The sequence below is a fragment of the Urocitellus parryii genome, chromosome 1 (genome assembly GCF_045843805.1).
Source record: "Urocitellus parryii isolate mUroPar1 chromosome 1, mUroPar1.hap1, whole genome shotgun sequence".
NCBI classification, from domain to species: domain Eukaryota; kingdom Metazoa; phylum Chordata; class Mammalia; order Rodentia; family Sciuridae; genus Urocitellus; species Urocitellus parryii.
The window spans coordinates 247,009,731-247,036,506 of NC_135531.1; the positions used below are offsets into that span (position 1 = coordinate 247,009,731).

Here is a 26,776-nt window from a genome sequence, read left to right on the forward strand (position 1 = left end):
AAAACCAAAGGCCAAATGTTTTCTCTGATAAGCTGATAATGATCCATATTGGGGCATGAGGGAAGAATGGAGGAACTTTGGATTTGGCAAAAGGGGAGTGAGGGGAGGGGAGGAGGTGTCAAGGTGGGAAGGATGGTGGATTGAGACAGACATTATTACCCTGTACACATATGGGATTACATGACCCATGTGACTCTGTACCATGTACAGCCAGAAGAATGAGAAGTTGTGCTCCATTTGTATACAATGTGTGAAAATGAATTCTACTGAAATGTATGACTAATTAGGACAAATTTAAGAAATTAAAATAAGATAGTAAACGTAAAAAAAAAATTCTAGGGGATTTGGATGCAAGTACTTTATGAAGCATATTTAGGGGAATGAGGATGAAAGTTTGGAGTGAGGACTGAGTAGTGAGGGAGGGAGGAACTTGGCTGTATTTTTTTTTTTTTGCTGCTTTTTATTCATTTGGAATTTGTTTTTTAAAACTGAAAACTTCACTTCTTCCCCTCAAACCTCCCCCACGCCCAGTGGGATTTCTAGTCACTTTGAAAATGGGCTATGTCTCTCTAACCTTTGTAAGGCTAGGAAGACACAAGTGTCACTGTAGGAGCCCATCAGCGAGGGCCATATACACATAACAGAGTATACCTGAATTCAGTCTGTCCACCTCAAGGGCAGTCCATTCGGTGACATCTGAATTCAGAGTGCATAACATCAGCAGCAATGTCATCTCTGATTATGAAGGACAATGCTGTGTGTACATATTTGGCCTGGTAAGAAAGAGAACACCTTTCGGATATTTTTGCTTTCAAAAGTCAATTCATAAACTTAAGAAAAGTCAGTCACATTGGTTGCTTGGAGAGAAAATGCTTAGTTGAGTGACTGAATTTTTTTTTTTTTTTTTTTTTTTTTTGCTTTCAACCAGTTGTCATGGCATTGTGTAAAGAGAATCTCAGTGCCAGGAGACTGTGTTTAGGGTGAGAATTCCAAGTTTTTGGAACCTCCTGCTATTTATGTAGAGATTTTATTTTGCTATCTTACAAAAAATTAGCATTGAAGAAAACACATTACTTTCAACATTGGGTAAAGGGTATGAAAGAAATTTTTTATGCATTTGTGATAAAATTCCAAACTATGGTCAAATCTGTGTTTAAGGATTCTACATGTTTCAGCAATGAAGGTCTCCAACATGTGAAATAAATATAAAGGTAAGGGTAAAATGTTAGAGACTGCAGCTCACCTCAATGACAGTCCATTGTTCTACTACAATGGCATCATTTCCTTTCCTGTTAGAACCTGGAACGCCAGAGCCTTCTTCTTCATAGATAAAAAATCCTTCCAAAGATTTAGGCAAATGGTCCCCTGTGAGGAAAAGAATACAATTAAGAAGAGTTATAAATATTAAAAGATTCTAAAGATTGTCTAAGTCCTTAAGTAATACTTATAGGAAGCTGGGAGAAAAACATTTCAGTTAAAAACATATCACTTAAAAACATATTTTGACTGAATCAAACATTCTTTTTGAAGGTTTTCTTTTCCTCCTAAAGGCAAAGACAATTTTGTACTTCACTGAATTAAAATCAAAGTATCCACATTAAAACTATGGTTACAGAAATAGGATTAAATAATGTGATACAATGAGAAACGAGTAGAAAATAAACCTAAAAATCATCTGGAAATGATCTTTAGCTTGAAATCAAATTTTGGTTTCTGCTCTACATGTTATGTTATACTCTGTGACAAACAATATAAACATTAATTCTTTAAATTGAAGGTATGATATTAAAATCAGTGCAAGGCAAATTCTTTAAGAAATACAAACAGAACAATTCTTTACCTCAATGATGCATTAAAAAAAGAACACCCCAAAGCCCCCAAAATAAACAGTGACAGGAAGACCCTAAACAGAAGTCATTGTCAAAAGAATTCCTGCTGGGAAGGAAGTTTTAGGGGAGGGCCTCTCTGACTTTTTCTTAAATAGCTGACAATAACCAGCTGGCCTAAACCAAACTGACTTTGTAGACTTTCTTTTGTCTCTTGTTTTGCAATGGAAGACATTTTTCCCATGGTCATGTGAGGGTTAAACATGGTTTTTATGCAGCACAATGTCACAATGAAGTTTCCCTGGTTGACAGTTCTCTAAATAATAAAGGACTTCAATATTTTCAAATGACATTTTAAGCTTAAAGATAACATGGGCAAAAGTAATTTCAGTATGATTTTCTGTATTAATTTTCATTAACAGGCTATTGAACTTTTAGATAAGTAAGACATTCTTACTTTTTTTTAAACATCACTCATATTTAGGGTAGAATATCACAAAGAATTTATATTTTTCGGATTTGTGCCCGAACAAAGTAACAGTTAATTCACTAGTTGGAATTGGTTCTCTACTTACAGTATATGTACCACCTCCTTTAAATTTACTTATCTACCATTACAGCAAAGTAACTAGCAGAATCAAATCCAGACAATTTTTAAAGTGGTATATGCCCTAAGTCCTTTTTTGGAATTGGGGGTATGAGTTTTAAAAATAATTTTTACTGCAATAATTATGTGGATCATTACAATCTACCTTTTATTTCCGTTGGGATTATGTAATATGAAAATCACAGGTGTTGTGACTCAATATTATGATACATAGTATTTCTGTACTTTTTAGGTTTTAAAGAAAGAATGAAATACAACACAATACTAAATGGAAATTTACAAAAGAGACTCAGTGTTATGCAACTACGTAGATGAATTGCAGAGATACTATGGTGAATAAAAGAAGCTAGTTTCAAAAGAATATACTCTGTAGAGAGTATTCAACTGTGTGAGGATCAAGAAAAGGCACAATTGATGATGATGATAAAGCAGAATGATGTATATTTCTGAGATGGGAGGAGAAGGGCTGAGAAGGAAGGGTCATGGGAAGACCCTCTGAGATGCCAGGAATATTCTATATTTTGTGCCTATTCCACTGTATACATAAGATCAATGCACTTTACTATGTGTATGTTGCATGTCAGTTAAAAATAAAGGTCCTTTCTTGTTTTAAAGGTCCCCAGTGCCCCTAACTAGCTCTCATAGGATCTATACCAGGCTCCAGAACTACTGAAGTCTGACACTTCCACAGGAGTGAGTTCTGAAGATTTCTTAAGACATTCTCCCAGAAATGGCAGCTAGGGATGGTGGCAGGGAAGGACCTATGAGGACTTTACCTTTTGATTGTTCAGTGTTAAATCTTTGAGCTGACAGGGAGAGATGATAATTCTGAACAATTGCCTAATAACTGTCTCCTCAGGGGAATCACCTGTTAACATTACACAATCCAAAGCAAACTTTCTAACCAATGTGCCTTGGCCCACTAGTGTCTGAGACCAAAGTGACAGGTATGCCAAAATACAGGGCACCACCTCCTGCCCAGAGCAGCTTCATCCACTCATACCCATGTGCCTTACAGTTGTACCATTTTCCATGCATGTGATATGAAAAAATTACAAAGCACTGGCCTGACTCATTGTTTCTCAACAACAATAAAAAGATTTTTAGCCAAATACTACCACTAGCAAATGAAAGTGATATTGTATCCTTGAAGGATGATCTCCAAGCACAGTTGAAATGATCCCTTTCAAAGTCTAATGTTATGTCTTAAAAGTGCACTCAGACTTTGCATTCATGAGGCTGGGGGGCAGGAGGATCACAAATTTGAGGACAGTCTGGGCAAAACATCCTGTCTCAAAAAAAAAAAAAAAAAAAAAAAGTTCTGTGGATGTAGCAGAGTACTAAAGCACCCTGGTGTTCAATCCTTAGTACCTAAAACAAAACAAAACAAAAAAACAAACCAAACCAAACCAAACCAAAACATCCAAAACCAAAAAACAAAACTTCACACTCTGTTCAAATATATTCATCTTATCTAAAAAAGAAAATCTCTTCCATTCTACCCCCATCTTTAAGTAACATTGACACTCTATAAGAGATTTATCTTGCAAATTTGTGAACGTGAATACCCCCTAGGACAAGGATGCATATCCTGAGAATACCTTGGTTAGAAATATTCAAGCTTGGAGGATTACCAAGGAATGGTTTGTTAGATGTGCAATATTATATATTCATTTTAGCTAGGTATGACATTGACATTCCTCTAAATGTAAGAAAAGATAATATTTCATTTAGTATTTTTGGTCCATGTGTCATTTGTGTTATTAAATTGTCCAGGGGGTGGGCCCAGGACCATCTTTGAAGTGGAGAGCAGGCACATATGCTGTCATTCTGCAGTTCCAGTATGTCATTTTGTTTCCAAAACAAATCTCAGCTTATCTACTTCTCTCCATCTCTACCATCATCTCTCTAAAGATTTTTAATATCCTCTAAACAACCTTACCACTTCCACTCTTGCCCTTGGTGATCCAGTTCCTGAAATGAGATTGAATAATTGTCTTTAAAAATGCAAATCATATCATGATTCCCTCTTCAAATACTCAACAAATGAATTGAAATAAACATCCTGGCTTGATGGTTAAGAGCACACACTCCACCTACGTGGCCCTACCCTTTCTAGTTGTGTAAAAATGTGCTCATTATTTAATACCTGTGTGCCTCCGTTTCCTCACATGTAAAAGAGGAATAATCATACCTTATCTCACAGGGTTGCTGTGGGGATTAAAAGAGTTGGTCAATGTTCAGTATTTGGAACAATGCAGGCGTATACTAAGTACATCTTACGCATTAGCTCTTGTTATTGCTTTTTTGACAGTACAAGACTGCATAGACTGGCTGCTGCTTGCCTCTTCCACTTTGTCTAGGGCCATTTTTTCTCTTACCTATCCTGCTCTAGCAACATAGGTCTTCCCCTGATTCCTCTTTCCTGCCCTCTGGTCTTTGTGCATTTGGAGGTGTTTCTGCTGCCTAGAATGCTCCCCTCCTGGTTCTCACAGGCCCGCTCCTTTCTAGTACCCTAATCTCAGGGTAATTACTACCTTCTTGGACAGGACCTCCTGACTACCCCTTCAAGTAGGTTCTCGTCTGGTACTCTTGCCACAGTCCTGTTTCCTAATTTTTAAATTAGGTAAATACATTTTTGATACCTTCATAACCAGTGTCTGATGCCGCATGCTAGTTTCTGAGTGTAGCACAGACATCCATTTTACTCATTATTGTAAACCCAGTGCCTAACACAGGGCCTGTCATAAACATACATGTAAAATAAGGAAATACACGTTTCAATGTTATTACTTCATCTCGCTCTTCAGTGTGATACTTTGAAATGAACATCAAGAGAAGTCTGAAAAGAGTTCACAAAAAATCAAAATGTAGGGCTGGGGATGTGGCTCAAGCGGTAACACGCTCGCCTGGCATGTGCAGGGCACTGGGTTCAATACTCAGCACCACATAAAAATAAAATAAAGATGTTGTGTCCACCGAAAACTAAAAAATAAATATTAAAAAAAAATCAAAATGTAGCCCTAAGAGGTAGCACACTAAGGTGGAGAAGGACTATGCTCTGAAATGATGGGGGCATTTGGTAGGCTAGGGAAGAGTAGGAACTTCAGGGGTGTGTGTGTGTGTCTGTGTCCCAGGGGCTTTTTAAAACAGAAAAGGCGTTCATAGTAAGTGTAAAAGGACATCACACAGGAGTTTCACAGCTCTTACAACTTTTACATCATAATCCTGCTAAAGTAGAAAACTTTAAAAAAGAGTTTCCCCCCTCTCTTTCTATATCTAGGGAAAGCTATTTTATTCAGTGTGATTTGTGAGGTAATATATTTAAATTTCTGAGCAATGTCTGGATTTGTACTTTCATTTCTCATGGTGAGCTGATTTCTGACAGTATTTGGGAAGAGGACAAAAACAAGATAGAACAAAATAACATTGTCTCCTATGTGCTTTAGATGTCAGGCATCAAACATCCCAGAACAAAGCAACCAATTCAGCCCTGCTTCCTCTGTCTTGCTTCTCACATCGACACAGACATTGGTCACAATTTCCCCTCTGCAGCTTCCCTGCATACTCCTAGGGAAGTCCTGAATGACACACCCAGTGGCCAGACCCCACAGACTGAGGTGGCTTGGTAGGGGCTTGGCATAGTGTGCAATGTAAAATGTCTAATGAGGCATTCCAGAGCTGCTGAGGGGGGAGAGTCTCCCCGGGGGCTTTCTAAATAGTTCTGAGGCTTTTAGAACAAAAGCCCCACAGAGTCTCTGGTTGGCAACTGCTGTGGCTAATTTTATTTTCATCAGGCAAGTCCCATGGCAGGGGTGCCTGAGGGAGACTGTGAAGAGTATTTTCGGTTTTCCTTAGGCAATTAGTCACAAACCAAAATTTGAAATAGCTCTTAGACTCTTTGTGATGGTGGTGGGAGAGAGGGAGAGGAAGAGAGAGAGAGGGATAGATACAGATATTATAAAGCATAAAATTAACCTCCACAAAGATGATCTCTACTACAAGAATTAAACCATATATAACAAGTGGCAGGAAAAAAGAAAAAAAAAAAGAGTTTAGAAAGTGAACTCTCACTGAAGTCTAGGTACCACAGGAGTTACTTTATCTACATTGTATCTTATTAACGTTCACATCAATAAAGATTATTATTATACTCCTTTTAGGAAACTGAAGCTTTGTGAATTCAACCTACTTCCCACATAGCAAATAAGTAAAAGACATAGGATTTAAGTCCTGGTCTTTCTGATTTTAAAGTCCATTTTCTTCCCGTTAAAACTTGCTATTTCCATATAAGACCAAGTGGAAGAACAGACAGATAACCAAAATCACTAAAATATATTTTTAAAAAATATTTATTTTTAGTTTTTGGTGGACACAACATCTTTATTTTATTTTTATGTGGTGCTGAGGATCGAATCCATGCCAGGCGAGCACTCTACCGCTTGAGCCACATCCCCAGCCCACTAAAATATTTTTTGAGCACTATGCCAGGAGTGATAATTCTAGGTGCTGCAATGGGCTTCATCCTTAATCTCAGTGCTAGTTCAAAAGACCTCCTGATAGTTTTTAGTATTCATCCAAAGTCTTCAACTGCATTTTACTGAGTTATTACTGGGCTGGTTTAACAATACTAAGTTGTATTGATCTCATTTACCTTTTCACTCTTTCCTCCAATGTTTTTGAGACAGGGTCCTAAGTCATACTGCTTTTCATAACCCTCATGATTCCTTATGCATTTTCTCAGTCTCCTTACTATCTTTTTTCTCCCTTTTAACAATAATTTTTTTAATTTAAATTTTTCTTTTAACACTAATTTTTCTCTCTTAATCATTTTAATGTTTCTCTAGAAAATCATTGTTGAGAAGCTTTTGTTGTTTGTTTTTATGATAGACATGAATAATTATGTATTCCTTTATAACTGAGAAAGGTTAAAGAAAGATAGAAGACAAAGAGGAACCGAAGTAAGAACAGGGTCACTTTCTAAACCAAAGATTACTTTTGTACACAAAATAGGTATGTATACACTGACTACATATGGTAGTAGTATCCAAAATTGGGATAATGTAATAAATGTTGACTACTAGCAGTTTAATGCCATCATAAACCTCATGACTAGGCTGTCATACAACATTGTGCTTGGAAAATTCCACTAGTCAGTCCCACAGTGATTTGTCTATTTGACAGTTGCAAACCAATGGCAAAGATTACATTACAATTCTACAGTGGGTTCTCAAGGATGGTTAAGCTTTTAAGTTGAAACTTCACAGCTATGTAATGAGTGGAAGAGTGGAATTTATTTCCTAACAATAAAATCTGTACTATAAGCTATAGAACTTTTTTTTTTGTACCAGGGATTGAACTTGGGGGTGCTTAATCACTGAGCTACCTCCTCAGCCCTTTTTATTTTTTATTTCAAGACAAGGTTTCACTAAAATGCTTAGGGCCTTGCAAATTGCTGCAGCTTGTTTTGAACTTGCAATCCTTCTCCCTCAGACTCCCTAGTCACTGGGATTACAGACACACACCTACGCCCCCAGCAAGCCATAGAACTTTAGAGGCAAAAATATTTTCAACAATTTTGATAAAAGTTCAAATTATTTAGATATAAGTATATCATTAATATAAAACTTACCTTTAGGTGTTTCCCAGCATACAAAAGAATCCATTAAAGACAAGCCTTGCTTATAATAAAATGTAGTTAACTGCAGCCAATCAGCATCAAGTGTACTAATGATAGATCCTTTTCTTGTTACTTTCATTGATAGGACTCCTTCCTGATAGGTCCAGCATGTTGAATCATCATCAAAAACATTGAAAACTATATACAACTTGTTATCTGGGGATAGACATTCAGAAGGATGCAAAGTTAAAATTTTATTTATCAAAGAGTCTTAAATCTTTTCTTTTTAACATGAGATATTTCAAGCATACAAACAAGTGTAGAGAATAGTAAAGAACCCATTACTGAATTTAATCAAATGTTAACATTATGCCTTACTAGCTTCACTCTCTTTTTTCACAGAAATGAGAAATGCATACAGTTGAGGCTACTATGTAGTATAATGAATTTGGTGTTTATCATTTTCATGAAAGCTTCCATTCTTTTAATACACACTTATATATTCATATGATATTGTTTTGCAGCTTAATTTCTTTTTATTTAAATAGTACCATACTGTAATATATCAATCTGTAAACTGATTTTTGTGTGTGTATGTGGCTGGTTCAATACCCAGGGCCTTGTGCATACTAGGTAAGTACTCTACTACTGAGCTATAATCTCAGCCCTGCACGTTGATTTTTTTGGTTCAACATTATGCCTTTGAAATCTAAATAGTTATATCAATTAATTCTTTTATTTTAACTGATTCATGGTATTCCAGTTAACATTTTTTTTTGTACTGGAGATTAAACCCAGAAGTGCTTTATCATGAAGCTATATCCCTAGTCCTTTTAATTTTTTTATTTTGAGACAAGATCTTGCTAAGTTGCTTAGGGCCTTGCTAAATTGCTGAGGCTGGACTCAAACTTGTGATCCTCCTGCCTCAGTCTCCAAAGTCATTAGGATTACAGGTCTGTGACTATACTCCTTTCGATGGACATTATTTCCAATATTTTGTTTTTAACAAACATTTTTCATATATCCTTGGACCATGTGTGAGAGGGGCTAGAATACATGCTTAGATATGAAAATGGTGGGTCGTATCTTCTGCTTTACTAGAAATTGGCAAATTCTTAATTTGGGGCTAGGGACCCACACCCATGGTTATGTTTCAGGAGGTTTAACATAACTTGTTTTACAACAAAAGTATTTGAATTTCATAATATACTCCAAGAGGTCTTTAGCATATTTCCTCAACCCCCTATCTCCTCTTAAGAGCTCCTGCCATTGAAAGTTATTAAGTACATAATTTAAAAATATTTAGAAAGCATACTCTAAAGATAATTAAGTAGTATATTGGACTCAGGACTTGAAGAACTAGAAATAGACACTTGATCTGATCAAATAGGGTGGGAACCAACATGGAATTTAAAGGTAGCAGTGGGAGGAAGATTGAGAGTAGCTTTCTGACCACTGACAACTCTTATATTCCATTAATTTTCACACTGCAGGAAAAATAATGGTTGTTAGTTAGGAAAATGTGAAAAAAGGGAAGGTTTCTGGAGGTTGAATGAGGTGATAAGTTGGGAAATGTTGCCCATTCTTTCCTCAGGAGATTGTGCTAATGTGGTCTAGTGTATCTTTGCTATGCACAGGATGTTGACAGTATCTCGTCATAACCCAGAAAGGCCATGGCTCCACTATGCACCCCTCCAATGCCAACAATGACCAGAAGATCAGCTAAGAGTAGTTGCTTTACCACAGAGTTTATTCTGTGCTCTGCACAAGGCTAAGCACTTTGTAGATAGTTCTTATTTACTTCTTATAACAATCTAATGAGGGAGGTCTTACAATTATCCCCCTCCTTTTTAAAGAAATATTCACTTATTTTTTTAGTTTTAGGTGGACACAATATGTTTATTTTACTTTTTATGTGGTGCTGAGGATTGAACCCAGTGCCTCATTCATGCTAGGTGAGTACTATACCACTCAGCCACAACCCCAGCCACCCCCCACCTTTTTTTTTTTTATAAAGAAATTGAGGTATCTGACTTCAGTGCCCATGCTATTAACTCAAAGGTATACAAAGTCTTTGATTTTCTTTGATAGTGCTTTTAAGAAGGATGCTGAAAAGTCATCACAAAACTTTAAAAAGTCCAAAATGAAGGAATAAAATATTCTCAATTTCTTGGGAAAACTTGCTATTTGGCAAAGAAGAATAAAACTATTGTTTGAAGTTATTCTAGGCTGTGGGTACTATTGTTATAATAATTGTTTCATCATGATGGGCCATTGTCATATGTTAGTTGCTGACCAAAGAAAGTCAATTAATTTCAAAGATGAAAATCATCCATGAAATGAGAAAGGCTCAAACTAAATTTCTCATGCATTGTTTATAAGGACAACAGTAAATACAGCTTCCTGATAGACTCACTTCTTCAGGCACACATACAACCCTCCATTTCACAAGGGAGTTTTGTATGACTATATGAAAATCAATCTTAAACACAGTTTCATTATATGTATCATTTGCTAGGAAGAACTGCAGTCTAAAATGCTGTGCTGTCTTATCTCTGGCTGAAAAGATCTTTTTAAAATCATGACAAAATTTATATTAGCTCATTTAGTCTTTATACTCTTTATAATTTTACTTTGCCTTGTATTTTTTTTAAATAAAACCTCAAATATGTATTTTTCTAAATTTAAACTACTCATGGATTACCTTCTCCCTTTCTTAGTTTAGAGGAGCTGGGGCTGTCATTTTGTTCCATTTGATACTGTCCACTTTCATGATGAAGTTCTTCTTCAATTCCACTTTCAGACGATTGCCCACTTAATGTTCCTTCATTCCAACTTTTACAGTTCTCATCTGAACTGTGTCTCACATGCAGCATTGATTCTATATCTCCATCATAGTTGGTTCCATTACAGTATTTAGGTGGTGGATAATGCTGTGATATGAATCCAACAAATTTCATTCCTTTTTTAGCAGCAACATTAATCTGAGGTTTGAAAAGAGATGGCAGAACAAGATGTAAACTCCATTTGCACTGAATATCAATTAACCCTTAGCTTTATGAAGGAAATCCATTAGAAGATTGAGTAAGTTGACCAGTAACTAAAGACCCATTATAAATTAATTAATAACCCTTAAAACAGCACTCCAAAGGTTAGAGCACATTATCATCATGATTTCTTCAAACATAACTAATGTACTTTATACATTATAAAAGGAGGAGCTATGTTTTTCTCTGAAAGGCCACGGTTGGGAAGAACTTGAAATTTTTATAGCATGATCTTTAGAGGCCATGAAATAAGATCTTTCCAATTGGAGCAAAATTAAAAACTATTCTAAAGGCTGGGGTTGTAGATCAGTGGTATAGCGCTTACCTAGCATGTGTGAGGCACTGGTTCAATCCTCAGCACCACATAAAAATAAGTAAATAAAATAAAGGTATGTGTCCATCTACAACTAAAAAAAAAAACGATTCTAAAAATCTCCACAAGTAACCAAATACATCTTCATTATGGGAAAATTAATTTAAAAGCAAAACTCATGCAGTACTCTATGTGTGGTAAAGAAAAGTGTACTTGTTCCATGTTGATAAAGAAAAACATTATAAGACTAATGTGTTCATACAGATCATAAGCCCAATTCATAGCACAATTCTTCTGAAGCTTTCTGAGTTCATAGGCATTTGCTTATGTACTTATGCTTATATACTTACTAAGTATCTGCTAACACTGTATCTTGGTATTGTTGTCTCCTATCTGGGCCAAATACTAACAATTAGATTCAATCCTATCAATTAAAGAATAGGATTTTGAAACAGTTGATTTAGTTTTCATTTAAATGCATACTACCAAAAACCTAAGGCATTTTCTTTTCTGCTTTTCCTTCATTTCTTTATTCTCTTTGTGTCTATGCCTTTCTCCTTTATTCAACTGGCAAGTCTTCTGAGAGCAGAGGTTGGGTCTTATTCATCTTTGTTTTGCAGTGTTTTGTAGTTATAGGTGCTCCATAAGTACTTGTTATATAAATTAAAATAAAAGATAAGCAATGCCTTTTATAAGATTACCATTACATGTTTTAAATGTTACCTGGGAAGGTGAGAAGGGTTATGATGGAGATTTCAAATGGAAACATCTATAGTTAGAATGAAAAAGGCCAGGAAGATCTGGGGGAAAAATCAAGAGCCCAATCAAAGAATGAAATTTAACTCAACTTCAGATGAAGAGGCAGGAAAATTTGAGGAGGGGGGAGGCTATGATGGTGTGAAGTCAGACAAAGAACTATGGTTGGCACAAACTCATTTATTCCTATAAATTAATATATTAAACTTATAACGGTGCATTAAACCTTAAAAAATTAACCACAAAACTTCATTTTTATCAGGGGTCCTGGAAGAGAAGGGGGGGAGGGTTGGGTAAGGAGGCATAGCATTTTGCAGGTGGAAGTGGGTGAATTTATTACCTGTGTTTTCTTCTAAGTTGATTTAAGTTAGATTTTTCTATTACTAGAAAATCTTATTTGGAAAGGTCTGGTAACAAATATAGTATTAATGTCCTTTCCATTTTTTAAGTTGGATGATTGATATTTTTAAAATGCCATTTTAATTTCAAAATTCTGAGGTGAGGGAAACACTTGAAAATCTAATTTTAAAAACAGTAAACATTGGTATAATGTTTAAGCTTGATGTGAAAGCTAAATGTTCAACTATCAACTCTACATAAGGCAGCCATTCAAAAATAATATTTGGCACTCACATATTGCTGTTGTTCATACTCAGGGCAATGTTCAAATATTTCATGTGCTATGTTTCCTGAAGCTTTTCTATTCATGAAATAACCCCATTACTCTAATTGCTGAAATAACAGTACTTTCCTGTTTAAAAAAATCTTTTACTGTGAACAGGAAGTCCAATGAAAACAAGGATTCTGATGGTGATCTGTTAAGTCTAAATTAGTAGCTACATTTTTGTTTTCAAAGAAGTTTTCTGGAGTGGATTTATTCCAGGGGGGAAAAAAAATCTCCCAGAATAGTAGCAGTAAACAGTATGTGTACTTTGTTTATAAAAAACCAAGACTCGAAGCTCATTCCTAAAAACCCTCATTGAATGTTTACTTTATACCTAAATGGGAAACATTATTAGCAGCTATAACTGGCTATACACAAACTACAGGTAATCTTACATACATGGTTATTTAAAGTATGTAAGCAATAACAGAAATAAATTTCAGTGACCTGAAAGGAAATGCCTTAGGTTTTTGGCTGTGTGCATTTAAAAGAAATTTATTTTTTAGTTACAGGTGAACACAATATCTTTATTTTTTATTTTATGTGGTGCTGAGAATCAAACCCAGTGCCTCACACATGCCAGGTAAGCGCTCTACCTCCGAGCCACAACCCCAGGCCATGGCTGTGTGCATTCAAACAAAAGCTAAAACCTTACACATAGATCAATGTGGCTAAAAAAAAAAAAACCTTCCCAAACCCCACAAAATACCACCAAATTTAGAATATTTATGAATACATACTTTTTTTTTGGTTTTAATCAACCTCAGTGTTCAACTTTTCATTTGTTTCAATTAACTTATATTGTCAGATATTTCATTCTTAACAATTAGTTGTTGCATTAAAGCCCATAAAATATTTGATTGTATTGATATACCACTGTTTCCTTGGGAAATCTTTCAGTTTTTGGAAATGTGATTCATTAATCACTGTTGATTAACTATCTCTGTACAGAAATGACTTTTTTTCCTTTCAAGTATTTTCTTGCAGTAGCCTCCTAACGAGATTACCAGGTTAGAAAATAAAGTAGAATTTATGATTCTTATTACTAAGTTGATAATAAACTATCAATTTATTATAATACCAGTTGCAAAATGATCTTTTTTTCTTAAAGTTTTGCCAATTCTGGATTTAATAATTTTATTTTTCCAGTTTAATGCTGGTGATGTGTTAATTCTTGGTTTTATTTATTTATATTAAAGACTGTTAGGTTGAATCTTTTGCCAGCTCTTGTTTCCATTTGCATGTGCTGTCTACAGGACTCTGTCTATTTAAGACTGGACATTTCTTTAGTGTATTTATATTTATTTCTGTATATTTTGAAAGAAGCTCTGATATAAAACATTTGTTGCAGATTTCACCTTGATACTTTTTTAAAAGTTAATTTTTCTGTATATAATTCATTTATACTTAAATTCCTAAATTTATTCATAATCTATTTCTCATCTGAAATGTGTAGAATCTATTTTATATAGAATGACTGCTCACTTTCCCAGTAGAATTTATTAAATAATGGCTATTCTGGGACTGTGGTTGTGGCTCAGTGATAGAGCACTTACCTCGCGAATGTGAGGCACTTGGTTCATCCTCAGCACTACATAAAAAAATAGTTATTTTTAAAAAATGGCTATTCTTCCATTTTTTTATTATCAGGCTTGTCATTAAGTTTTCTGTATGTGATTAAATTTACTTCTGGTATCTTCTGTTTCACAGGCCAGTATTTCTGTTTTTAACACGGTACAATTTAGTTCAAGTGCTTTAATACATTTTAAATTCTGGTAAATTGAGTTATCTATTATTTCTCTATCTTAAAGAAAAAAAGGAAAATTGGTAAAGAAGAAATACCAAACTTTTTCAACATCACAAGAAAAATGTATGTATTTAGTACCTTTTCTATCAGTTCTTTAGCTATGTCATTTGTTTGTGTCTCATAAGTTAGAGGACATTCCTCAATCACAAGTCTTGGGTGTCTCTGTACCCTGGGTGCTGCTGAATGCTTCGGGCTGTAACAGAGAGAATATGAAAATGAGTGAGAACTCACTAATAAGGTCCAAAACAATCTTTTTGTTGTTATTTCAAGTCTGATGACTATCTTCTCATATAAAAATATAAAAACACATAGTAACATCTACGCTGGTTTATAGGCGTGTGCCACTGCCCCAGGCCCTTGCTTATTTTCAACTTTGTTAGGGCACTTTAGATCTATTTGTGGGGCTAGGGTTGTGGCTTAGTGGTAGAGCACTTACCTAGCATGTTTGCGGCACTGGGTTCAACCCCGGGCACCACATAAAAATAAAAAGTAAAGGTATTGTGTTCATCTACAACTAAAAAACAATTTTAAAAAGAAGTCATATTAAAAAAATCTATTTGAATAATGCTATAAACAGAAAAGATTATTTATACACGGTGAAAACTGCGTCATGTTTGTTTAGCAATGCTTTAACTAATAAATACCTGACGGGACTCTGTCTCTTAGAGAAAACTGAAACCTGTACACCCACTGCTAGACATGTATAGGGAAGCAACTTCTCGGTAGCAGACAGTGTCCGTTAAAAGCACACCTGGGATTGTTTAAAGCCCTTTCTTTTTATTTAAATTTTCCTATTTTCTCATCCTTTTCCTCTTATTTCTTTTTTTTCTTAGCCATTTCATAGTTAAAGCAATTTTATTGTTCCATCACTATAAAAAGAAAGAAGTTTTTACTCTGGTCTTAGATATGGTTTTTAAGAGTTGTATAAAAAAAAAATTAATGGCAAGGTGACACATGGCTGTAATACCAGCGACTCAGAAAGCTTAGTCGCAAGTCACAGGACTGCAAGTTCCAGGCCAGTGTGGGCAACTTAGTAAAACCCTGTCTGGAAAAAAAAAAAAAAAAAAAAAGTGAATTTAAGACATTGTTCTGATTACTTCAATTCTTCATTGGTAAGAGCAACAATATTTTTACCATTAAAAAAAATCCATTGAATTTGCCATCTAGACAGGCAAAAATTGTTGTAGTATTATTTGAAAAAGTAGCTGTTAATATTTTTGAAAAAATAAGATAAAATGGATGACTCTAAAATCTTATATTTCATGTGCAGGGCCATGGGTGCTATCCTCAGTGCAAAAAAAAAAACAAAACAAAAAAATTTGGTGAAAAAAGTTGATAATCAAGTTTGTCTAATTTGTGAGAACCTGATCTAATTGATCTTTCTGCTGTAAAGTTTTAGATGAGGAGATAGTTTCTGTTGCTACTATTAATAAAACAACATATGGCAGTTCAAAGAGCTCAGTGAGAATGGACTGCATAGCTCAGGTCAGTATGGTTAGCCCAGTGATAATACTTATAGCTAACTGCTACTCTCTCAAGTGCTGTATTTGCTACAGGAGTTTCCAGGTGCCTTGAGTCTAGTTTGCTTTCCTTTTGTCTATTGCCATCCTCACCTGCAACCTGTTGGCCTGCAAGGAGTTAGGGTCAGTTAGGAGTTTTAAGGAGGAGAGGTATGAATTTCCTTGCTTCAGTCCAGTTTCAACTGCTGAAAAATGTGTCTTAAACCTAAATCTCTAGTTTTTCTTTACTTTCCACCACTTTTCAAAATTATTTTTCTTTAGGCAAAGAAAACTCATTTTTAACTGAATTGTAGCATGATGGTTTCCTTGAGCATCATGCTTACCTTAATTTCAAGCGCAATAGCACCACCCGATATAGGTAACTTGCTGGTAGGTATTTTCGATGCCCCACAGATTGTATAGCAGGATGAATGGCCCCAACAACATATCCTTTAAGATAATAGTCTTCCACTTTTGTTACTATATCCAGAATTGAATTTATCTTGATAACTTCTGGATTTGGTGAAGCTGAAATATCAAAAGCAAAGAGAAATTTGCACATTAATAGGATTTAATTATATATTATTTCTATCTATGTTCAATAATACCAATGAGTAGGAATATCCATATGGCTTAAACTCAAAAAAGTTACACTATTTTGTATTATATATTTTCTAAACTTATTTCAGAAGAAAGCAAAAGTGATCTTATGAGCTGATATATTAACAATATGTCTTAAAGCAGAAATACAATGCCTTGTATGTTGTTTTTCCAATTGAGGCAGCTTTACTTTTTAAGGTTTCATTTGAGGGACTATATTTCCATTAGTAGAGATTGAAGACAAATATAAAATACATAATAATTCAAAGAGCCAATTGTTTTTATGTTGAATACAATGAGATGCATAATTTCTAAAAAACCCAAAATTCATACAATTTTTTTTTTTTTTGGTACTGTGGATTGAACCCAAGGTACTTAACTACTGAGCCACATTCCCAGCCCCTTTTATTTTTTATTTTGAGATGGCGTCTCGCTAAGTTGCTTAGGGCCTCACTAAGTTGCTGATGCTGGTTTAAAACTTGCAATCCTTCTGCTTCAGCTTTCTGAGTTGCTGGGCTTATAGGCATGAGCCACTGTGCCTGCTACAAATCTAAAACTAAAAATGGAAGAAGTGGCATTTGACAAATAGGAATCATCAAGTGCTTTCTTATTTCCAATTAGTCTTCAAAAGTACCATGATTTCTCTGAAATGCTAAAAATACAATTTCTTGTGGCATTTATATAAATGTTTAAGTAAAGGAATTGAAATATAAAGTTATAAAGAAATTCTTTATAATAAGTAAAAATCTAAATGTAGATGAAGTCTAAATGTAAAATTGATATGCAACTGAATTATCACTTAAAGGAGGGAGAAACTGTAGAAATCTGTACTATACAGTAGCACTATTTATATAGACTAGAATATAAAAGAAAAAATGCATTATTTTAGAAAATATTCTTAATATTCTAGCAATTTTAATTTATATAATTAGCTTATTTTCTGTAATTATGTCTGTTATTTTATGGAAAACATTCAGAATTGTTATCTGGAAATAAGCCTGCACTTTGATCATCTCTTGAGTTGCAATACACATAAAATTACTTCCAGGTATGAGCTGAGTTGGCTCCTGGCCTTCTGTTAGTGTGGTCAGTGGAGTCTCGAAAAGAACTGCGGCTGATTGCCTGAACACAGGAAGAAGGTTAAGAAGCAGACGAGGAAAAAGGGTCAGAGGAAATCCCCTCCTCCCCTTACATTAATATCCACGTGATGGAAAAGAAATTCACCATCAGTGGGTATTTATGCCAACTTCTCAAACTAAAATAAAATACTCAACAGAAAAGCTATACAAGCCAGGATGAATTCATTTCCTCCAATTTTCATCTTCTTTTGGATTTAAACTAATATTCTACTTTTAATACATTTTCTTCATTATGATGAATAGAAATGAAAACAAAGAGAATGATCCTGGACTTTGAAGAAACAGCTGGGCTTCCATGTAAACAACCCAGCCCTGGCTGGTTGTGTGGCAATTATTCCATGATTCATTTGGCTTTACTCTTAATATTTGGACCCTGATTTCTAAACAAAGGAACTGAAAAACTATGAAATAAAATTAAACAAGCTCTTAAGACTAAGGAATGAAATACAACTTATACTTATTTTAGAGATATATATTAATCCTACCATTGCTGAGCATGATATAAAAGAAATCTTCACAGTCTGGCCTCTGCCTGTGGGTTCATATTTCACTCTTATCATGCTATCTTTTGTGCAGCTTGCTTTGGCATGTCATAACTACTGTAAGTTTCTGACCCTGCCACTCTGTCAGGCCACTAGGCCTTCATTTCCTTCCCTGCCTAGTAAATCATCCCTTTCTCTGTGCTGTACCTACTCTCACCAGTGTCCTTGTCAGACTATGTTATAGTTATTTCTTTATATGTCTGTCTTGATGTTAGACTGAGAATTCCTTAAGGGCAAACAAACAAACAACAACAATAACAACAACAACAACAAAAAAACTACCTTATTCATGTCTTTCTGTGTCTATGTTCCTTGAATCACTATGTTAAATTGGAAATAGTGTTTGTTAGGGCAATTTAGAGGCAAAAGTATTACATAAAAGGGGGAAAGAAATCAATGTGAACTAGTGCAAATGAAAAACATTAGGTTAGGGAATTCAGGAACAATTCAGGTTATTCAGACCTTGCAGGAGAGAGGCAAAATAGAAAAAACAGCAGTGATGTGGAATTGTTTTTCATTCTTTTGATCTTGGAAGTGAGGGTGGTCAAGAACATGGTGAGGATCCAGAGTTAAAAAGTAATGTTCACAGGCTGGGGCTGTAGCTCAGTGGTAGAGCACTTGTTTTGCAGATGTGAGACCCTGGATTCGATCCTCAGCACCATATAAAAATAAAGATATTGTGTCCATCTACAACTAAAAAAAAAGTCATGTTCACTCTAGTTCAACTTTACGTTCCTTATGTTAATGATATTACAATGAGAAAAAACATATTGCTAATGAAATAAAAAATACAGTGGCACACACCCGTAATCCCAGCGGCTTGGGAGACTAAGGCAGGAGGATCTCGAGATCAAACCAGCCTCAGCAATGACGAGGCACTAAGCATCTCAGTGAGACCCTGCCTTTAAATAATACACAAAAAATGGCTGTGGATGTGGCTCAGTGGCTGAGTGCCTCTGGGTTCAATCCCTGGTTACCCTTCCCCCTGAAAAAAAGAGTCATGAGAGGTGAAGCTGCATGGGATTTAATTGGCTCTATGTTGGAGTGAAATTCAGAGAGACATTTGGGACAGGATTGTGCTACAGACAAAGAATAATTCAATGAAGAAGAACAGTGTGGCTTTTATCAAAAGGGTTCTTTTGAGCTTGTGGGCTTGGGAAACTTCTGGGTACGGCTGGCCTTGCTTCTCTGGCTGACTTGGTGGCATTCACTGTTAGGTCACATGTTGCCTCACCTAGTTGACTTTGGCATTATTGCTTGGGAGGAAAACCCAGATATCAAGAACTCAGAGCTGGGAAAAGTCTACTCCCCTGGAGGTATAGGTTAGAGTTCAGAGCAATTTAGGCAGTTTGATGCTCTGTATGTTCTCTGTAATCTTGCTTGCCATCATCCCAGAAAGTGGAGTAATATGGGAGCCAGCACAAAAAGAGTAGCTAATGGGCTCACAAGAGGCACTTATGTTGTTCCTACACAAAGAATATTTGAAATGTTTCAGTTTTTGTATTTTCACCACCTGCTCAGCAGTTAATTCTACTATTTTAGTTTTACAGTTCTACATTAAAGATTATATGTCATCTGGATTGTGGTGGTTGTACAATAGGTGGATGTATTTAATGTCACCAAACTATAAACATAAAAGTAGTTAAGATGGTATATCTTACATCATGTATATTTTACCATTATAAAAAAGATTACATGTCAAAGATTTTTATTTTATGTATGTTTAATACATAACACATATTCATATATGTGTGTGTATGTATGTATGTGTGTGTGTGTGTATATATATATATATATGTATATATATATATATATATATATATATTTTTTTTTTTTTTTTGTATTGGGAATTGAACCTAAGGGTCTCAATCACTGAGCCACACCCCATCCCTTTTTTAAAAATATCTTTTTTTTGGTTGTCAACGGACCTTTATTTTTTATTTTCATGCAGTGTTGAGAATTGAACCTAGTGCTCCACAAATGTTAGGCAAGCGCTCCATCACTGAGCCACAACCCCAGTCACCACCACCACCACCTTTGCCCTTTTTTATATTGTATTTAGAGACAGGGTCTTGCTGAGTTGCTTACGCCTTGCTAAGTTGCTGAGGCTGCTTTGAAGTTGAGATCCTCCTGCCTTGGCCTCCTGAGCCACTGGTATTACAGGCATGTACCACTGTGCCTGGCTAAGATTTCCTTTGTTATTAAGAATGAATAATATTCCATTTTATGTATATACTACATTTTGGTTTTTTATTTGTCCATCAAATGATAGTTGGGATGCTTCCACCTCTTGGCTACTGTGAATAATGTTGCTATGGACATGGGTAAGAACCATATGTTGAATTGGACAACCTACCAGGCACGGTCCTTAAGCCACATTGCTTGTTGTTTAATTAATCAGAAGGGGGGAGATGCTGAGGGCCATTGCCAAGTAGGAATGACGCATCGAAATTTCCTTGCCAGCGTACCCCATGTTAAATGGACTTGCCTTGGAAATCCGCTGTGACCTTGCATGTGTGTTTGAGAAAGGTGACCCTGCTCAAGGACGAGGGTGAATCCAGGTTTAAGGTGTATACTGCAGGTTTGAGGAAGTATCCCGCTCCTTGGATTTAGGGCTTTCCCGGTTTAAGACAAGTTTAAGGCGTTCCCGGTTTAAGACAATCTGGTTTTAGGGAAGTTCCAGGTTTAAGTTTATTGCTGCTGGGAATAGGGCGTTCCTGCTGCCTGAGTTCCCGTTGAGTTCTCGTGGAATTGAGAAAGTTTTTGGGACGTGAATTGGCGGGCAGAACTGGGATTTCCCCAGAACGTGTGTAGAGGCCGGTGTGAGTTCGGGAATAAAGAATTGCTACAAGGTGTGTGGTGGCTCGTGATTCTGTGCCCAGCCAAGACTTCGGCAATTAAGAATGAATAATATTCCATTTTATGTATATACTACATTTTGGTTTTTTATTTGTCCATCAAATGATAGTTGGGATGCTTCCACCTCTTGGCTACTGTGAATAATGTTGCTATGGACATGGGTATCTCTTTGAGATACTGCTTTGGATTCTTTTTACATAAATACCAAGAAGTGAGATTGCTGGATTTTCTCTATGTTTTATTCTAGGAATTTCATAGTTTTAGGTCTTACTTTTAGGCCAAAGATTTTTTTTAACTTTTGGTTTTCAACTTGGAGAGGCCAATAAGTAGCTACTTGTCATCCCAAATCCAGTTCATCTAAACCTGATTACTTTCACCATGCCACTCAAATTTGACCCCAACAAACCAAATCATGTTCTTGAGGTGCACCCATAGCAAAGTTGGTAACATGTTTATCCTGGCCTCCACAAGTGGGCCCCTATGTCTGTCTCTTAAAAAAAGTTAGTGACATTGCCAAGGCAACCAGTGACTGGAAGGGTCTACTACAGTGAAACTGACCACTCTGAACAAACACAGTGACAGCACTTTTTGCTTCTGTCCTGATCATCACAACTTTCCAGGAATGGCCCAAAAACAAAAAGAAAGATAAAAACATTAAACATAACAAACATATCACTTTTGGTGAGATTATTAGTATTGTACCAATCTTTTAGTCAGACAGAAAACTCTCTGGAACCATTAAAGAGATACTGCTTTGTTCCACTTAACTGGAAAGCAGTCTACTGGCAACCTAAAAAATCTAGCCCTCATAACCACCACTCACCTAAAAAAAAAAAAGGAGTTCTAAAAAATCCCATGCACTTTTCCCATAAGAAAGACATGGAGCCATCTCCCCTAGCAGCTCTCTCAACAGAGCATGTGTTAGAGAGGTGGTGTTTTCCAAACTTCAGTCTGTGGAGTACACTTTTATGATTTTGACCATATTTGAATACCACCATATCCTTAGCTTTCCCTTTTAATTTTCATATTAAGAAAAATAAAGTTATTCCAAAAAGAATTCATATAATTCCTATAATCACAGAACAGTTATTTACCATAAGTAGCAAGTTGTCTTACAAATAAATACAATGAAAACTTATTATATTTAGACGATGTTATCTTCGAGCACAGATCTACTATTTGTTGAAATGGAAAATTAGCTATTAGAGAGGTGTTAAAGATTTATCAACTGATTGGAAGACTTAAAAAAATTAAAAAGGGCACACTTTTCTGTGTATGATCTATTGTTATTTAATTCTGTTCTTGAGCATGTGACCTAAGATCATCTCACGTCCAATGCCAAGTTATTTGGTGGAGGCTTTGTGACCCATTTGATTAGAAGTAGCAAGAACACAATGATAACAGCAAAATGGACAGATGACACCAGAAGGAATAAAATGAATTCCAAAACTAGATAAGGAAAATATAATAACATTTTAAATCAGGGACCACTTTAAAGAGCTTTACAGTTATCATTAGCCCATATTATTAGCCCATATTATTAGCCCATATTATTAGCCCACCTCCATTTCAGAACTGTTTTCAGAGGCCAAGCTATGTAACATGTTAAAAATAATCACTAAGAAGATAGCTATAACAGAGTAAAATTGGTGCTTAAAGAGGTTCCTGTTCAGGTAGAGAATGTACTTGTGAGGAATACCTCATCTCTGGGGATGTCAGTTAAATTATGTGTCAATGGAATTAAATCCAACATTTCTGGTCTAATTAATCTACATCCTCTTGTACTCTCATAAAGTAAGGGTATTATCTTAAGTTTCAATATAAAGGAAATGTGAACACAGTAAACATACATATGCACACACACAGGAGTTGTTTCAGGAGGAATTACACATAGAAATCCAGAAAAGCTATAAAAGGAGAAAAAAATGTATGTCAATACTATTAAACATTTTAACATAAGCTAATATAAAACCATATTCCTTTTGGGCTCTCTGCTTTTCATCAATTATTCAATAATTTCAAGTGTACAAGTTCTCCTATCTGGACATCTGGGTCTTTTGATAAATCTTTAACACACAGTACAGAGATGACAATGGCTATGGTAAGTACTTTAAAAATACTTAAGAGACAAGTTAAATAAAAAATTGGATGCAATATTAATTATATCAATTAACAGGTCCAGAGTGCTCTTGGAGCAGTGGTTTAGCGTACAGAGTCCAAGATCAGACCACCTGGATTCATATCCTAACTCTGCCTAATGGCTATTTCATTCCTGTGTACCTCAGTTTCTTCAACTGCAAAATGAGAATGATAGAAAAAAAATCCACCTTATATGTTTATTAGGTTAATTAAAAAAACTAACATTTGTTCCTAAAAAGTGTCTGGCATGTAGAAATTGCTATAGTAATTGCTTTATTAAATAAGGTCCTCCTTATTTAATAAGGCAGCACATTATTCTTTCTTCCTTTTTTTTTTTTTTCAGATGTGATCTATTTTATTTATTTATTTTTTATGTGGTGCTGAGGATCAAACCCAGGGCCTCGTGCTAGGCGAGTGCTCTACCCCTGAGCCACAACCCTGGCCCACATTCTTCTTCTTCTTTTTTTTTTTTTTTTGAGAGAGAGAGAGAGAATTTTTTAATATTTATTTTTTAATATCAGCGGACACAACATCTTTGTATGTGGTGCTGAGGATCAAACCCAGGCTGCCCATATACCAGGCAAGCGCGCTACCGTTTGAGCCACATCCCCAGCCCTGCCCACATTATTCTTTGTTTAGAGTATTAGGCTCTGGAGGCAAATTATCTGGGTTTGAGTTCTGGTTATGTCATTTACTAGGCATATGATTTAGAACACATTACTGTATTTCTCTGAAACCAATATAAATAATTTTACTGATTTTATAGAGTTGTTATGATAGTAATTACCAAACAGGAGCCCAAGGCCTGGCACAAAGCAAAGTTCAGCAATATCCTCATCTGTTGACCCAGATCTGATACTTCCAAATGAATCCCTTAGAAATAAGTTATTGGTAAGTTTAAGACAAATTTGCAGGAAAAATATGATTGTAGGGATTTGGATTGTTCTTTTAGATATACATGACATTAGAATGTATATTGACACTTATACATATATGGAGTATAACTTCCTTTTTTTGTGGTGCTGGGAATCAAACCCAGGGCCTTGTCCATGAAAAGCAAGCTGTCTACCAATTGGCCATATCCCTAGCCCTAACTTCCCATTCTTGTAGTTGTAGGTGATATGGAGCTACACTAGTTGTGTATTCACATATGGACATAGGAAAATTATGTCTGATTGATTCTACTGTCTTTCTTATTCCTATGCCCCCTCTCTAGGGATCTGGACTTATTCTAAAAACATGGCCTGCACAACAGAATCTGTATGGAGGTCCCTCCCTAACTCACACTCCAGGTTAGGGGTCCCTCACTCCTGTTCTAGATCTCAGGTTCCTAACTCACACTCTAAATTAGAGGTATCTAATTCACAGTGATCTACCGTGATGAGTCTTGTACTGAATTGCCCATGGATACCAGGATGACAAAAAAAAGGCAGTTATGCTGGAATTCTGGGGAACACTCAAGGCCTCTTCCAAAGAGTGCAGCTGCCCCAGATCAGTGCTACAATCAAGGGTGTTGAATTCTTAGAAAATTCCTCAAATTTAGATTCTTATGTACTGTCTCCCAATTTTTTAAAGTGACAATTAATCCAAATAATTTAACACTGTCAACTTTGAGACCTTTCTGATGTCTGAATATAGCTATGAGTTGTTGGTTTGTGAGTTCTGCTGAGTCACCCCAGGGATCTCCATATCAGAGCCTGCCCAGGTCCAGGTAAGCCTCCTAAACCATCTTTGACAGTGGTTATCCTCCTAGCACTCCAGAAAAAGTGATCCAATTCTTTCTCTGAATGGGTAGGAGTAGGAGGATGGTGGAGAGTTTGAGGTTCATTTTATTAACAAGCTGTCTTCCTTATAGGGACATTTCTGTAAACAAGAGACATTGGGGACTTGCTATAAAAAGGCCATTACCATTCAAGAAAGGTAAACCCAGGAGCAACAGCAAAGAGGAATAACAAATGTGGGAATTTTGTTGAAAATTTTTTCATATAATCCTCCAGAGTTTTAATGCTGAAATAAGACTGGAAGGCTGTTAGGGAGTCGTTCACACCTGATTCATCTTAGAACTGTGAGGAAAGGGAGAGCTGTGCATACAGAGTGAGCAATTTTCATCAGCACTCATTAGAGTAAGTAATTATGTCTCCATGATAGGCTCAGTGTTTTGAGGCCAGTCTTTGATTTGATGTCCTTTTACTGGGGCAGTGAGATCAACAGGTCTATTACTTTCTAAACACAGGAAATTAAAGGGATGGTGGTGGCTGTTTTGGCTAGAATTTTAACAGTATAGGCAGTTTGCAGCAGCTGCAAGCCTTCTTGCTCTTTTTAGATCCCCACACCAGCAGTTCTTTCTTGATATCTTTGGGAGCAGGAACAAATGGTCCTTTTATAGCTTTAATGGGTGTGGCTGGTTACTGTTACATTAGTGCTATGTAATTTGTAAAACTTTATTATATCTTATAGGGCTATTGTAATTGCTATTACAGGCTACTTTGCAGTCATTTTGAAAACTGTACAAATGCAAAGTGGATTTTTATTTAAAATGAAATATGCTTTCATTTATCCTTATAGTTTCTTTAATTTTTTGGTACTGGGGATTGAGTCCAGGGGTACTCAACCACCGAGCCACATCCCCAGCCCTATTTTATATTTTATTTAGAGACAGGGTCTCACTGAGTTGCTTAGTGCCTCACTGTTGCTGAGGCTGGCTTTGAACTCTCAATCCTCCTGCCTCAGCCTCTTGAGCCCCTGGGATTACAAGCATGTACCACCGTGCCTAGCTTATCCTTATAGTTTCTAAAATAAAATATCCATAGACTTTTTTATGCTTCTTTGCTTAAAGTTTCATAGACAAAGATCACAATTTAAAAATAGAAACACATTCCAGTATAAAGCTAAGAACTTGTTCAATGCTGTTTTGCTTTGATGTTGTAACTATGAAAATAGTCCAAGACATACATATTTATTTTCATCAGCTCACCTCTTAAGATTCGTACATTTTTTGAAATATTTATAAAACATTGTTTCCTTAAATAAATTGTGCAGACACTAACCAGCAATTTTACCACTTCTAAAAAACAGAATAGACTTTTAATTTCAATGTTATATCTAGCAAAAAGGAAACTCAGGAAAAGAGAGATAAGGTAACTTGCCCAAATTTCTAGTAAGTTGTGAGGCTGTAATTGAACCCAGACAGAACGACGTGAGAGCCAGTGCACTCTAGCCTACAGGAAAAGAAAACTTCATTGATTTGATTGTTTCAGAATTTGTGAAAATTCAGACAAACTGGGCAACAGCTTTTAGACTAGGATAAATTTTTAAGCCATTTAATGTATGGATATTAAAAAGTATCTGATTTATTTGT

At 35.7% G+C, this 26,776-nt stretch overlaps 1 protein-coding gene across 2 annotated transcripts in view; it reads right to left on the reverse strand.

Annotated features, from left to right (window-relative positions):
- The window catches only part of Rftn2 (raftlin family member 2), a 63,417-nt gene that overhangs the window by 28,418 nt on the left and 8,223 nt on the right, over positions 1-26,776 (reverse strand). For both annotated transcript variants that reach the window (XM_026399326.2, XM_026399325.2), the window contains 5 exons: positions 16,484-16,667; positions 14,719-14,833; positions 10,758-11,037; positions 8,066-8,269; positions 1,244-1,365 (listed from right to left, as the gene is read on the reverse strand). In XM_026399326.2, the coding sequence (XP_026255111.2) occupies positions 1,244-1,365; positions 8,066-8,269; positions 10,758-11,037; positions 14,719-14,833; positions 16,484-16,667 (905 nt within the window). The remainder of the gene's footprint in view (positions 1-1,243; positions 1,366-8,065; positions 8,270-10,757; positions 11,038-14,718; positions 14,834-16,483; positions 16,668-26,776) is intronic.